Genomic DNA, 15838 nt, shown 5'->3' with positions numbered 1-15838 from the left:
TCGGGTACATTTTAGGTAGCTTTCGGGTATGTTTTAGGTACTTTGTATGTTTCGGGTATCTTTTAGGTATATTTCTCTGGGTATGTTTTAGGTAGCTTTCGGGTATGTTTTAGGTAGCTTTCGGGTATGTTTTAGGTAGCTTTCGGGTACATTTTAGGTAGCTTTCGGGTATGTTTTAGGTACTTTGTATGTTTCGGGTATCTTTTAGGTAGTTCTCTGGGTATATCATAGGCAGCTTTCGGGTACTTTTTAGGCACATCATGCCACTAGGCACATATTAGGTATACCTAAACTGTGCCTAAAACATACCTAAAATGTACCTATATTGACTATATAAAACCCCTCATCATTCTCCCTCTTTTTCTTTCTTACCAAAAAAGTACACTAAGGTATAGGTATACCTAAAAAAAGTACCTAAAAGGTACCTATTTTTCCCCTGGGTGCCCCCGGGGATCAGAGCCAAAATTTATACAAGTTCTGTTCTACTACCCCCAAGGATGTTTATGGCCAAATTTCGTTACAATCCATGCAGAACTCTAGGACAAGTACCGATTTATAGGATTTACCTGTATTTTCCCTATTGGGCCCCACCCCTCGTGCCCCCGGGGGGTCACAGCCAAAATTTATACAAGTTCTGTTCCCCTTCCCCCAAGGATTTTTGTGGCCAAATTTGGTTAAAATCCATGTAGAACTCTATGACAAATAGCAATTTAAAGGATTTACCTCTATTTCCCCTATTGGGCCCCACCCCTCCTGTCCCCGGGGGGTCACAGCCAAAATTTATACAAGTCCTGTTCCCCTTCCCCCAAGGATGTTTGTGGCCAAATTTGGTTACATTCCATTCAGAACTCTATGAGTAGTAGTGATTTATAGGATTTACCTGTATTTTCCCTATTGGGCCCCACCTGTCCTGCCCCGGGGGGCAAGAGCCAAAATTTATACACCATTCCATGCAGAACTCTATGACAAAAGTAGCGATTTAAAGGATTTACCACTATTTCCCCTGTTAGGCCCCACCCCTCCAGCCCCCGGGGGGCCAGAGCCAAAATTTATACAAGTCCTGTTCCCCTTCCCCCAAGGATGTTTGTGGCCAAATTTGGTTACATTCCATGCAGAACTCTATGACTAGTAGCGATTTAAAGGATTTACCTCTATTTCCCCTATTGGACCCCCCCCCCCTACTGCCCCCAGGGATCAGAGCCAAAATTTATACAAGTTCTGTTCTCCTTCCCCCCAAGGATGTTCATGGCCAAATTTGGTGACAATCCATGCAGAACACTATGACTAGTACCGATTTATAGGATTTACCTATATTTCCCCTATTGGGCCCCACCCCTCCTGCCCCCGGGGGGTCACAGCCAAAATTTATACAAGTTCTGTTCCCCTTCCCCAAGGATGTTTTGTGGCCAAATTTGGTTAAAATCCATGTAGAACTCTATGACTAGTAGCAATTTATAGGATTTACCTCTATTTCCCCTATTGGGCCCCACCCCTCCTGTCCCCGGGGGGTCAGAGCCAAAATTTATACAAGTCCTGTTCCCTTCCCCCAAGGATGTGTGTGGCCAAATTTGGTTACATTCCATTCAGAACTCTATGACTAGTAGCGATTTATAGGATTTACCTGTATTTCCCCTATTGGGCCCCACCCGTCTTGCCCCCGGGGGGCCAGAGCCAAAATTAATACAAGTTCTGTTCCCCTTCCTCCAAGGATGTTTGTGGCCAAATTTGGTTACAATCCATGCAGAACTCTATGACTAGTAGCGATTTAAATGAAATGTTGACCAATGGACTTACGGACGGACGGACGACAGACGCCGCGCCATGACATAAGCTCACCGGCCCTTCGGGCCAGGTGAGCTAAAAATTAAATTGCTTCTATACCGTTCACAAAAAAAAAGATATGTGTTGGGGTCAACAAAATTGAAAATCACCTCTATCGGTGGGTCTCCCAACTTCAAAGTGCCTTCCCCCCCTATCATATATGTTTTGCTGGAACAGCCCTTATCATGTAGTTCATCTTCTCCCTTAAAATTAAGCTAATATGTACTTTTCCCTTTTTTACTGGACTGATGATCATAACACACATTTAATGAGATACAGAACAAATAACAATGCAATAGTAAACCAGTTTACTTTCACAAATCTTAAATGGTGCGATTTCTATTTCAATACAAGTGTGCAAATATCAACATTTGCAAGTTTAAAATCTTAATGAAAATTCCTATCAATGTAATAATTAATGTTCATATTAATTTGGGAGATGAATATTCGAAAATTTGGATTGTGAATTGTTAATCGCACACGAAGGAAAGTTGGTGTGTGTGCGAAGGAAAGTTGGTGTACAAAAAGTGTTTGTGATGTTAATTAAGCTGATTGTGAAAGTTTGTAATATTTTATATAATTATATATATAATTCAGTCTAAATGAATGACAGGATACTAAATAATATTATTATTTGAGTTAGGACACACCAAATGACATCAGTGATGTTTGGGACTCTCCTAGACAAGTCCTCATATCATGATTAATGATGAGAACTTTGAGAACCCACTTCTATATCACTAGGACTGAGGATTGTTGTTGGACTACTGCCCATACCTTAGCCTGCATTTTTGCCTCCATTTCCTCTTCTGTTGGCATATCATTAATGACAACTGGTTTCTCCTCCTCATCCTCCTCCACGTCAGCTCCTTTCTTTTTCTTGCTCTTTTTCGATGCTTTTGGTTTTTCTAAGTCAGCTAGAATGGCATCAATGTCTTCATCTTTTTGAGCCTTTTTCTTTTTACTTTTTTGACTTCGACTTGTTACTTTCTACTTTTGGTTTGGCTTCTACCACTTCCTCTTTTTCAATCCTCGTCATCATTCTGTAAAGAAAGACACAAATTCTTTAAAGATGCTCCATCGCCGACAGAGAATAAGCGGTGGAGCATCTTTAATTGCTTATAAAGGATGACCTTTTTACTGAATCCTACTGGTGATGTTCATGTTATGTTATCCTTTATGTTAAAGGATTTTTCTCCAGTTATAACTTATATATAGGAACCCTGAGAGTTTGGGAGTTCCATTAAAATCTTGAAGCCCAAGTTAGAAATGTATATTGCTGTGTTTTGTATGCCTAGATAAACTTTACACTGCAACAATGGTAACTCAATCAGGTGTATAGGAGCTGCAATATACCCTTGGCTTAAAACGTTGTGGGAATAACGTAAACATTTTTTAAAGTATGCATGAGGTCCTGTGTTTAATTCTCAGCAGAAGCAGTGATTTGAATTCATGTCCTTGATCTGTTACATATCCAACCAACATTTCCATTATTTAAGAACATGAATAAGGGTGTAGAAGAACATGAAAAATAGTATTCGTTTCAAAAGGCCTGACTGGGAATCAAACCCACGGGTCAGGCATGAAAATACTGAGAGCTAATTAAGACAGAGACCGTATTTAACACTGTATAAAACACACCAACCCACTCCTTCTACACGAGGAAGATTACTCCTTTAAGAGATTTACCTTGTCTGATCCCGGGTCATCGTCGTCCTCATCCTCCATCAGTAACTGGAATGCCGACATCTTTGACTTGTTCTTGTCCTGACCGTCGTCCTCATTGATGTCGTCATCCAAATCATCATCTTCATCTGCTTTAGCCTTTTTCTTCTTCTTTTCCTATAGAAGGTTGGACAACAAAAATACTTCAAAAAATTTGATAAGAATCTTCCTTATAGCATATTAAATTTCAAATACGGGTCAAAGTGATCTGTAATAAGTTTCAGACAAATTACCTTTCCAAACTCAAGACTCAGTGTTTACCTTAGATTAGACTTATACTTTTCATTATATTTCAAGAACAAAATAACATTGAAGAAGACATCAAAATCAAGAAATTCTGTATGTCAGCGGATCATCAAGAATACCTTGGTGATTTGACTGGTCATTGTTATATCATTTAGATATGTGATGATTTAGTGAATCACAATATACCGGTATTTATTATCAAAACACAAATATTACAATAATGACCTCTGTGGATATTTCTCTTTCACTCTATAAGTCACAGAATAATAATAAAATCCCAACATAGATTGTTATTCTCTTTTTGCGAGATAACAAAAGTGAACCCAGTGATCTATATGTACCACGATGACCCCAATGTACCCAGTGACCTCTGTGTACTCAATGACCTTTGTACATGTGTACCAGGTGACCTCTGTGTACTGACTGACCTTTTTCTTAGGGACATGCATTGGTTCGTCCTCTTTGTCCTCTCCATTGACTCCATCCCCATTATTCTCCATAGACAAAGCAGCTAACTCAGTCGCCACATCATCTTCCCTATTAATTCATAGATAAAATCAAAGTACTGTAAGTACTGAAGGAGGTGTTATTCGAAATCATGAAAAAGACATGTAATGGTCCCAATTTCAAAACTATATGGTATTTCCTTAATTAAGATAAAGCATAGAACAGCTTCCTCAAAGTTCATTCACACACCGGTATTCTCCAATGATCTTATCCGAAAGGAAGTGTTAACGCATGCAAATTATGGCAAACAGCACATCAGGTTTCTTAAGTTAACTTTCACCAGACATATAGACTGACCCTTTCTGCCATCTGTCCTCCACGAAATAACCTCATAACCATGCCCTTTTAAGTCTTTTGTTAAACTCCTTGGATACTTTATACGTTTGTTATTTTTATATATATATATACATTATAAAGATTCATTGTGATTGAAAGAAAAAACAAGGACATAGTCATTCAGATCCCCCGCCAATGGAGATATCAAAGCTGAAGTAAGTTTGATTGTGGAGACTTGTGTGCATGAAAAAAAAACAGGAACAAGGAGCCGCAAAGCTTGGCATTATCCCCCGCGCCCAGTTGTGTATGAAAGCTCAAACATAAAATAAATGAAGCTCATTGTAACTAAGAGTTTAAATCTTGATACAACTAGAGCACTAGAAATAAGTTTCCATGGTAACAGAAAAAGAAATAGAAAGGAAACTTTAAAGTTCCCATTAGCACAACTAGAGCACTAGCCTAACATGTACAGAAAGTTTCGTGTAGCCAAGTTGAATGGTTTTCGATTATAGCCCGGAATAGAAAGGAAACTTTAATAATATGGTATTTTTAATAAATTTCCATGGTAACAGAAAAAGTATTGAAAATGGAAGGTTCCCATTGGAAAAAGGCACAACTAGAGCACTAGCCTAACATGTACAGAAAGTTTCGTGTAGCCAAGTTGAACGGTTTTCGAGTTATAGCCCGGAATAGAAAGGAAACTTTAATAATATGGTATTTTTTAATAAGTTTCCATGGTAACAGAAAAAGTATTGAAAATGGAAGGTTCCCATTAGAAAAAGGCACAACTAGAGCACTAGCCTAACATGTACAGAAAGTTTCGTGTAGCCAAGTTGAACGGTTTTCGAGTTATAGCCCGGAATAGAAAGGAAACTTTAATAATATGGTATTTTTGAATAAGTTTCCATGGTAACAGAAAAAAGTATCGAAAATGAAAGGTTCCCATTAGCAAAAGGCACAACTAGAGCACTAGCCTAACATGTACAGAAAGTTTCGTGTAGCCAAGTTGAACGGTTTAGGAGTTATAGCCCGGAAACGATACTCGGACGGACGGACGGACGGACGGACGGACGGACGGACGGACGGACGGACGGACGGACGGACGGAGCCCAAATCAATATCCCCCGCAAACGCGTTTCGCGGGGGATAAAAAGGAAGTTTGAGCTAAAGAAAGATGGAGTATAATTCAAGTAGAGTGGGGCTGCAATTGTTGAATCAGGTATACAGCCTTGACATTTATATTAGACTATATACACAAAGATGGGTGGAGTTTTGTAAAGTAACATTTACCATTTACCATGATATTTTCAGCAATGTTTCCACGGTAACGGAAAAAGTGCAAAAAATGAAAACCTTAAAATAGCAAAAGGCACTACTAGACCATAAAAAGAATGTGTCTATGAAGTTTCGTGGAAATATCTCTTCTGGTTTTATAGTTATGCTCCGGAAACGAACCTGCTACAAAAATATGATATTTTCAGCAATGTTTCTATGGTTAAAGAAAAAAAACACAAAAAGTGAAAACCTAGAAATAGCAAAAGGCACTACTAGACCATAAGAACAATGTGTCTATGAAGTTTCATGGAAATATCTCTACTGGTTTTAGAGTTATGCTCCGGAAACCATTCGTACGGACGGACGGACGGACGGACGGACGGACGGACGGAACCCATTTGTATATCCCCCGCCAACTTCGTTGGGCGGGGGATAACAAGGGTCCAATAGAACGCATTGGTCACTTGCTACCAGGACAAATTTGGATTCACTTAAAAATACAGACATAACACTGGTTGAATATCAGTACTCTTACCTGTAATATTAACAGGAAGCTGTTACAAATAGCTTATTTGAACCCTGAGATTTTCAATAGAGGTCAATGCAATTGATTAAATTATTTGGACATACTTTGAAGCCCTATATTTTGTATTAAATTTAATAGTACAATTCTAATAATGTATAAGGTCATCTGAACTAATGACAAGAAGTCAGTTAAAAGTACATGTATTTGGCTATTTGATTCATGTGATCTTTAGTTAAGGTAAAGTTTATTCATTTGAACCTGTTTTGCAGTCATTCATCCAAGCATGTTATAAGCTCACACATAGGGCTGTAAGCCTATTATTTATTGATCATATAGAGATATGTGTATATCTGTTTAGACCTCATAGTTTATGGTTTTGAGAAAATTTTGTTTAAAGGAAAATGTAATTCAAATGGCCTTAACTTATGACTTCAATATGTCCTCACAAGCTATTCATCTAAAAAATATTCTTAATTGATATAGACACTTTAGCCAAATGACCATAACAGTTGACCATGAAATCAAATTCACTTACATCACAGATTTAGACAGGACTGGTGTCTCAATTTTGAGTGCAAAAAAAAAAGAAGAAAAAAATGACTATCTAAATCTGATCTGTTTACATACATGTACATATTTCGTTTAGAGAACATCCATGTGAGCTTCAATAGAATAATTTTATACTATAAAATAATGAAATCAAAATAATCTAAGTTAGTGGATAAAGAGATATATAGATAGAGTTAGACAATAGATAGACAAATAATACCAGGTATGAAGGTGTCCTTATAACATTTCAGTGATTTATGAAATATACACACCACGCAACAAAAAATATACCAATGTCCACATGTTTCTTAAAGTTTGTACAGTATACATGTATTGTATTATCTGAATAAATATGTTCATACATGTACCTCCTAAAATTTAAAAGAAACATCAAGAGGCATCTGAATTTACATGCTGTCATTATATTGATAGAATAACTAATTTGTGTGTAAAATGGTTTAGTATAATACCTTTCAGTCAATGATTTACCAGATGTTTTAAAGCATATCATGCAGCTTTAAAACTGTGGCTAACTTGACTGTCATTAATCAAAATCAAATACGTAAGTACATTTTGCACAAGAGAGCTTAAAACAATTTTTAACAGAATGGATACAAATGATTGATTAATTGTAGCTATTAAATAATTACTGGGCGACTATGTTGTGTCAGATATTTGTTGTATTCTCATTATTTAGTTTGTATTAAGTTATTTACTTGCATTTGCTTAAGACCTTTTAGTGTCTATCGATAATGTTAATTGTTATATATACTGTACATTGATTATACTTTACAGTCATGTATAACCATACTTATCAAGGGCTGTGATCACTGAACACTCTATTGGTGGTTACCTGGTCACTGATCAGTTGTGATCATGGAACACTCAAATGGTAATTACCTGGTTATTAATCAGTTATGATCACTGAACACTCTATTGGTGGTTACCTGGTCAATGATCAGTTGTGATCATTGAACACTCTATTGGTAGTTACCTGGTCACTGATCAGTTGTGATCACTGAACACTCTATTGGTAGTTACCTGGTCACTGATCAGTTGTGATCACTGAACACTCTATTGGTAGTTACCTGGTCACTGATCAGTTGTGATCACTGAACACTCTATTGGTAGTTACCTGGTCACTGATCAATTGTGATCACCGGACGCTCTATTGGTATTTACCTGGTCACTGATCAGTTGTGATCACCGGACACTCTATTGGTGGTTACCTGGTCACTTATCAGTTGTGATCACTGAACACTCTATTGGTAGTTACCTGGTCACTGATCAGTTATGATCACTGAACACTCTATTGGTAGTTACCTGGTCACTGATCAGTTGTGATCACCGGACACTCTATTGGTAGTTACCTGGTCACTGATCAGTTGTGATCACTGAACACTCTATTGGTAGTTACCTGGTCACTGATCAATTGTGATCACCGGACGCTCTATTGGTAGTTACCTGGTCACTGATCAGTTGTGATCACTGAACATTCTATTGGTAGTTACCTGGTCACTGATCAGTTGTGGTCACCGGACACTCTTTTGGTGGTTACCTGGTCACTGATCAGTTGTGATCACCGGACACTCTATTGGTAGTTACCTGGTCACTGATCAGTTGTGATCACTGAACACTCTATTGGTAGTTACCTGGTCACTGATCAGTTGTGATGACCGGACACTCTATTGGTAGTTACCTGGTCACTGATCAGTTGTGATCACCGGACACTCTATTGGTGGTTACCTGGTCACTGATCAGTTGTGATCACTGAACACTCTATTGGTGGTTACCTGGTCAATGATCAGTTGTGATAACCGGACACTCTATTGGTAGTTACCTGGTCACTGATCAGTTGTGATCACCGGACACTCTATTGGTGGTTACCTGGTCACTGATCAGTTGTGATCACTGAACACTCTATTGGTGGTTACCTGGTCACTGATCAGTTGTGATCACTGAACACTCTATTGGTAGTTACCTGGTCACTGATCAGTTGTGATCACTGAACACTCTATTGGTGGTTACCTGGTCACTGATCAGTTATGATAACTGAACACTCTATTGGTAGTTACCTGGTCACTGATCAGTTGTGATCACCGTACACTCTATTGGTAGTTACCTGTTCTATTGGTGGTTACCTGGTCACTGATCAGTCGTGATCACCGTACACTCTATTGGTAGTTACCTGGTCACTGATCAGTTATGATCACCAGACACTCTATTGGTAGTTACCTGGTCACTGATCAGTTGTGATCACTGAACACTCTATTGGTAGTTACCTGGTCACTGATCAGTTGTGATCACCGGACACTCTATTGGTAGTTACCTGGTCACTGATCAGTTGTGATCACTGAACACTCTATTGGTAGTTACCTGGTCACTGATCAGTTGTGATCACTGAACACTCTATTGGTAGTTACCTGGTCACTGATCAGTTGTGATCACTGAACACTCTATTGGTAGTTACCTGGTCACTGATCAATTGTGATCACCGGACGCTCTATTGGTATTTACCTGGTCACTGATCAGTTGTGATCACCGGACACTCTATTGGTGGTTACCTGGTCACTGATCAGTTGTGATCACTGGACACTCTATTGGTAGTTACCTGGTCACTGATCAGTTGTGATCACTGAACACTCTATTGGTAGTTACCTGGTCACTGATCAGTTATGATCACTGAACACTCTATTGGTAGTTACCTGGTCACTGATCAGTTGTGATCACTGAACACTCTATTGGGGTTACCTGGTCAATGATCAGTTGTGATCATTGAACACTCTATTGGTAGTTACCTGGTCACTGATCAGTTGTGATCACTGAACACTCTATTGGTAGTTACCTGGTCACTGATCAATTGTGATCACCGGACGCTCTATTGGTAGTTACCTGGTCACTGATCAGTTGTGATCACTGAACATTCTATTGGTAGTTACCTGGTCACTGATCAGTTGTGATCACCGGACGCTCTATTGGTATTTACCTGGTCACTGATCAGTTGTGACACCGGACACTCTTTTGGTGGTTATCTGGTCACTGATCAGTTGTGATCACCGGACACTCTATTGGTAGTTACCTGGTCACTGATCAGTTGTGATCACTGAACACTCTATTGGTAGTTACCTGGTCACTGATCAGTTGTGATGACCGGACACTCTATTGGTAGTTACCTGGTCACTGATCAGTTGTGATCACCGGACACTCTATTGGTGGTTACCTGGTCACTGATCAGTTGTGATCACTGAACACTCTATTGGTGGTTACCTGGTCAATGATCAGTTGTGATAACCGGACACTCTATTGGTAGTTACCTGGTCACTGATCAGTTGTGATCACCGGACACTCTATTGGTGGTTACCTGGTCACTGATCAGTTGTGATCACTGAACACTCTATTGGTAGTTACCTGGTCACTGATCAGTTGTGATCACCGGACACTCTATTGGTAGTTACCTGGTCACTGATCAGTTGTGATCATTGAACGCTCTATTGGTGGTTACCTGGTCACTGATCAGTTGACTTCTGTGTCTTTAGCTTAATAAATAAAACTATGTACAGATGTAGTTATTTGTAATTATGTTTTAACTTTGTGTTTCAGTGTCGTTTATCTACTTGAGTGGGAACCAGGGTTGGATGTTCGATGTCAGAGAATGCCTTCTGACTCAATGTATGCCTTTCTACCAAAGTGGTTTACAACTAATTCCTCTGATGGTGTAATGTGACGCAGGTTGTAGGTCCATTTGGTGCTGCAAGTTGAAGCAGGTTAGAGGTCCATTTGGTGTTGCAATGTGAAGCAGGTTAGAGGTCCATTTGGTGTTGCAATGTGAAGCAGGTTAGAGGTCCATTTGGTGCTGCAATGTGAAGCAGGTTAGAGGTCCATTTGGTGTTGCAATGTGAAGCAGGTTAGAGGTCCATTCAGTGCTGCAATGTGAAGCAGGTTAAAGGTCCATTTGGTGCTGCAATGTGAAGCAGGTTAAAGGTCCATTTGGTGCTGCAATGTGAAGCAGGTTGTAGGTCCATTTGGTGCTGCAAAGAGAAGCAGGTTGTAGGTCCATTTGGTGTTGCAATTCCAAGCAGGTTAGAGGTCCATTTGGTGCTGCAATGTGAAGCAGGTTAGAGGTCCATTTGGTGTTGAAATGTGAAGCAGGTTGTAGGTCCATTTGGTGCTGCTATGTGAAGCATTTTGTAGGTCCATTTGGTGCTGCAATGTAAAGCAGGTTGTAGGTCCATTTGGTGCTGCAAGGAGAAGCAGGTTGTATGTCCATTTGGTGTTGCAATGTGAAGCAGGTTAGAGGTCCATTTGGTGTTGCAATGTGAAGCAGGTAAGAGGTCCATTTGGTGCTGCAATGTGAAGCAGGTTAAAGGTCCATTTGGTGCTGCAATGTGAAGCAGGTTAGAGGTCCATTTGGTGCTGCAATGTGAAGCAGGTTAGAGGTCCATTTGGTGCTGCAATGTGAAGCAGGTTAGAGGTCCATTTGGTGCTGCAATGTGAAGCAGGTTAAAGGTCCATTTGGTGCTGCAATGTGAAGCAGGTTAGAGGTCCATTTGGTGCTGCAATGTGAAGCAGGTTAGAGGTCCATTTGGTGCTGCAATGTGAAGCAGGTTAAAGGTCCATTTGGTGCTGCAATGTGAAGCAGGTTAAAGGTCCATTTGGTGCTGCAATGTGAAGCAGGTTAAAGGTCCATTTGGTGCTGCAATGTGAAGCAGGTTAAAGGTCCATTTGGTGCTGCAATGTGAAGCAGGTTAAAGGTCCATTTGGTGCTGCAATGTGATGCAGATTGTATGTCTATTTTGTGCTGTAATGTGAAGCAGGTTAGATGTCCATTTGGTGCTGCAATGATAAGTGGTTTACAATTCTGTCTGATGCTGCAATATGAAGAAAATATATTGCACATTCTGCTGTAATATTTGAAGCAGCTGACAGTTCCTTGTTTATCTACAATGTGAACAGTTTTTTTCCTCTGCTGAGCAAATCCTGCTGCAGTTCACCTTCATACTTGTACCAGTAAGTGGTAAACTCATGCTTGTCATCTTTAGTTTTATCAATATGGATTATGGACACATCTATCACATCATTAACTGTGTCGGATGAATGATAGAGCAGTAGAACCTATGATGGTGAACCAGGGATTCATACAAGGAATATGAATCTTGTTCACATGAACTGATATTACTTGTAAGACATTTCATTTTATCACTAATTATATATACTTACATGGTCTTTGGGATAAGGGGTTTAATTTGGTTTGAATTATTAGTCCTTGTGAATAGTTTGTGAGTGCTTGAAATATTTATTATTAATATATTGCACTGTATTTCAATTTGGGTCGATGGTGGTTGTGAGTATTTTTACTTGGTGACTGTTTGAAATGTTTTTACTTGGTGACTGTTTGAAATGTTTTTACTTGTGTTAGCTGGTTTGTGTGTTAGAGTAAATATAAACTTGAGTGAGCTTTTTGATCATTTGGTCATTTGAGTCGATTGTGTATGCTCGAATTTGAGTAAGTTGTGCGTTTGAACTTTGGTGGGCTGTATGTACATGTGGAGTGTTTGCAAAATAACTTTATTTACTGAGAGTCATAGAATTACTTGATCATGCAAGAGTCAATATAGAAAGGAAGAATTATTTACTGAGAGTCATAGAATTACTTGATCATGCAAGAGTCAACATAGAAAGGAAGAATTTGAAAAAAGGAAAACGTCTTGCTTTAAATGGTCCCAGATATGTCCATTTCACTTAGTTATTTTGTGTGTGTCAGGTTGAATGTAAATACAGTGTAATACAAAATGTATTTTTTAAAGATAGGATTTTTTGTACTGCTTACATGAATGCTTACTGAATTTAAGATATTTTGATGTCTTATAATGAGGCAATTAATGTAGAAATATGAACAATTTTCTATGCTTTTTTCATGACTCTATAATAGAAATAATAAAAAAATAATAGTACAGATTAATGAACATGTACTTCATTTATAATTTACCAAGCTTTGCTTTACACAAGAGTAGACAACTCCGCATTACTAAAACTCAACAGCCAAGTCACCAATCTATTGCGATATAATCAACCAAGCCATTAGCGATATCATTATATTTAAAACCTACCGTATTCGATCAAATAAGCACCCCAATCCCTACAAGCGCCCCTCCCCCTTTTTTAGGCTTCAGTTTTACTTACTTCAAATTAAATGCAGACTGAAAATATGAAAACTTTTGGTTTCCTTACTGATTTCTTATGGCTTCCTTTGTAGAATAATTTCATGAAAGGTTAGTACAAATTATTTTTATTATTTGCTTCAAGTTTCTAAGTGTCCCCTGTGTTCTTATTTGGTCAAATACAGTATGTTCAATGCATTGATTAGTTGCTGAGGTCAATGGTCAAACAAGTGTTAATTTTTCAATAACTAAAAGTCTATTAGGCGATGACTTAAATATTTCAATATTTTTAGCTCACCTGGCCTGAAGGGCCGGTGAGCTTATGTCATGGCGCGGCGTCTGTCGTCCGTCCGTCCGTCGTCCGTCCGTCCGTCGTCCGTCCGTCAACATTTCCTTTAAATCGCTACTAGTCATAGAGTTCTGCATGGATTGTAACCAAATTTGGCCACAAACATCCTTGGGGGAGGGGAAACAGAACTTGTATAAATTTTGGCTCTGACCCCCCAGGGGCAGGAGGGGCGGGGCCCAATAGGGGTAATAGAGGTAAATCCTTTAAATCGCTACTTGTCCTAGAGTTCTGCATGGATTGTAACCAAAATTAGCCACAAACATCCTTGGGGGAAGGGGAACAGAACTTGTATAAATTTTGGCTCTGATCCCCCGGGGGCAGGAGGGGCGGGGCCCAATAGGGGAAATAGAGGTAAATCCTTTAAATCGCTACTAGTCATAGAGTTCTGCATGGAATGTAACCAAATTTGGCCACAAACATCCTTCGGGAAAGGGGAATAGAACTTGTATAAATTTTGGCTCTGACCCCCCGGGGGCAGGAGGGGCGGGGCCCAATAGGGGTAATAGAGTTAAATCCTTTAAATGGCTACTTGTCATAGAGCTCTGAATGGAATGTAACCAAATTTGGCCACAAACATCCTTTGGGGAAGGGGAACAGAACTTGTATAAATTTTGGCTCTGATCCCCCGGGGGCAGGAGGGGCGGGGCCCAATAGGGGAAATAGAGGTAAATCCTTTAAATCGCTACTAGTCATAGAGTTCTACATGAATTGTAACCAAATTCGGCCACAAACATCCTTGGGGGAAGGGAAACAGAACTTGTATAAATTTTGGCTCTGACCCCCCAGGGGCAGGAGGGGCGGGCCCAATAGGGATAATAGAGGTAAATCCTTTAAATGGCTACTTGTCATAGAGCTCTGAATGGAATGTAACCAAATTTGGCCACAAACATCCTTTGGGGAAGGGGAACAGAACTTGTATAAATTTTGGCTCTGGTCCCCTGGGGGCAGGAGGAGCGGGGCCAAATAGGGGTAATAGAGGTAAATCCATTAAATCGCTACTTGTCATAGAGCTCTGAATGGAATGTAACCAAATTCGGCCACAAACATCCTTGGGGGAAGGGGAACAGAACTAGTATAAATTTTGGCTCTGGTCCCCCGGGGCAGGAGGGGCGGGGCCCAATAGGGGAAATAGAGGTAAATCCTTTAAATCGCTACTTGTCATAGAGTTCTGAATGGAATGTAACTAAATTTGGCCACAAACATCCTTGGGGGAAGGGAAACAGAACTTGTATAAATTTTGGCTCTGACCCCCCGGGGGCAGGAGGGGCGGGGCCCAATAGGGGAAATAGAGGTAAATCCTTTAAATCGGTACTTGTCGTAGAGTTCTGAATGGAATGTAACTAAATTTGACCACAAACATCCTTGGGGGAAGGGGAACAGAACTTGTATAAATTTTGGCTCTGGTCCCCCAGGGGCAGGAGGGGCGGGGCCCAATAGGGGTAATAGAGGTAAATCCTTTAAATCGCTACTTGTCGTAGAGTTCTGAATGGAATGTAACTAAATTTGGCCACAAACATCCTTTGGGGAAGGGGAACAGAACTTGTATAAATTTTGGCTCTGGTCCCCCGGGGGCAGGAGGGGCGGGGCCCAATAGGGCAAATAGAGGTAAATCCTTTAAATCGCTACTTGTAATAGAGTTCTACATGGAATGTAACCAAATTTGACCACAAACATCCTTGGGGGAAGGGGAACAGAACTTGTATAAATTTTGGCTCTGACCCCCCGGGGGCAGGAGGGGCGGGGCCCAATAGGGGAAATAGAGGTAAATCCTTTAAATCGCTACTTGTCATAGAGTTCTGAATGGAATGTAACCAAATTTGGCCACAAACATCCTTGGGGAAGGGGAACAGAACTTGTATAAATTTTGGCTCTGACCCCCCGGGGGCAGGAGGGGCGGGGCCCAATAGGGCAAATAGAGGTAAATCCTTTAAATCGCTACTTGTCATAGAGTTCTGAATGGAATGTAACCAAATTTGGCCACAAACATCCTTGGGGGAAGGGGAACAGAACTTGTATAAATTTTGGCTCTGACCCCCCGGGGGCAGGAGGGGCGGGGCCCAATAGGGGAATAGAGGTAAATCCTTTAAATCGCTACTTGTCATAGAGTTCTGAATGGAATTGTAACCAAATTTGGCCACAAACATCCTTGGGGGAAGGGGAACAGAACTTGTATAAATTTTGGCTCTGACCCCCCGGGGGCAGGAGGGGCGGGGCCCAATAGGGGAAATAGAGGTAAATCCTTTAAATCGCTACTTGTCATAGAGCTCTGAATGGAATGTAACCAAATTTGGCCACAAACATCCTTTGGGGAAGGGGAACAGAACTTGTATAAATTTTGGCTCTGATCCCCCGGGGGCAGGAGGGGCGGGGCCCAATAGGGGAAATAGAGGTAAATCCTTTAAATCG

At 40.2% G+C, this 15838-nt stretch overlaps 1 protein-coding gene and 1 long non-coding RNA gene across 2 annotated transcripts in view; one reads left to right on the top strand and one right to left on the bottom strand.

The window, feature by feature from the left end:
- LOC138326704 (nucleolar protein 58-like) overlaps positions 1-4354 on the bottom strand; it is a 33568-nt gene extending 29214 nt beyond the window's left edge. Inside the window, exons 1-3 of the mRNA XM_069272709.1 lie at positions 4221-4354; positions 3511-3663; positions 2599-2864 (exon numbers count right to left, since the gene is read on the bottom strand). Of these exons, the coding sequence (XP_069128810.1) occupies positions 2599-2640 (42 nt within the window). The 5' untranslated portion in view covers positions 2641-2864; positions 3511-3663; positions 4221-4354. The remainder of the gene's footprint in view (positions 1-2598; positions 2865-3510; positions 3664-4220) is intronic.
- A 6174-nt stretch (positions 4355-10528) lies between these two features.
- LOC138326710 (uncharacterized) lies at positions 10529-12888 on the top strand. The gene is made up of 2 exons (XR_011208942.1): positions 10529-10934; positions 11005-12888. It is a non-coding gene; the product is annotated as an uncharacterized lncRNA (long non-coding RNA).
- Positions 12889-15838: the final 2950 nt, after the last annotated feature.

Source organism: Argopecten irradians, chromosome 7 (genome assembly GCF_041381155.1).
Source record: "Argopecten irradians isolate NY chromosome 7, Ai_NY, whole genome shotgun sequence".
In the NCBI taxonomy this organism is placed as follows: Eukaryota; Metazoa; Mollusca; class Bivalvia; order Pectinida; family Pectinidae; genus Argopecten; species Argopecten irradians.
This window is presented reverse-complemented; position numbering and strand designations above follow the sequence as displayed.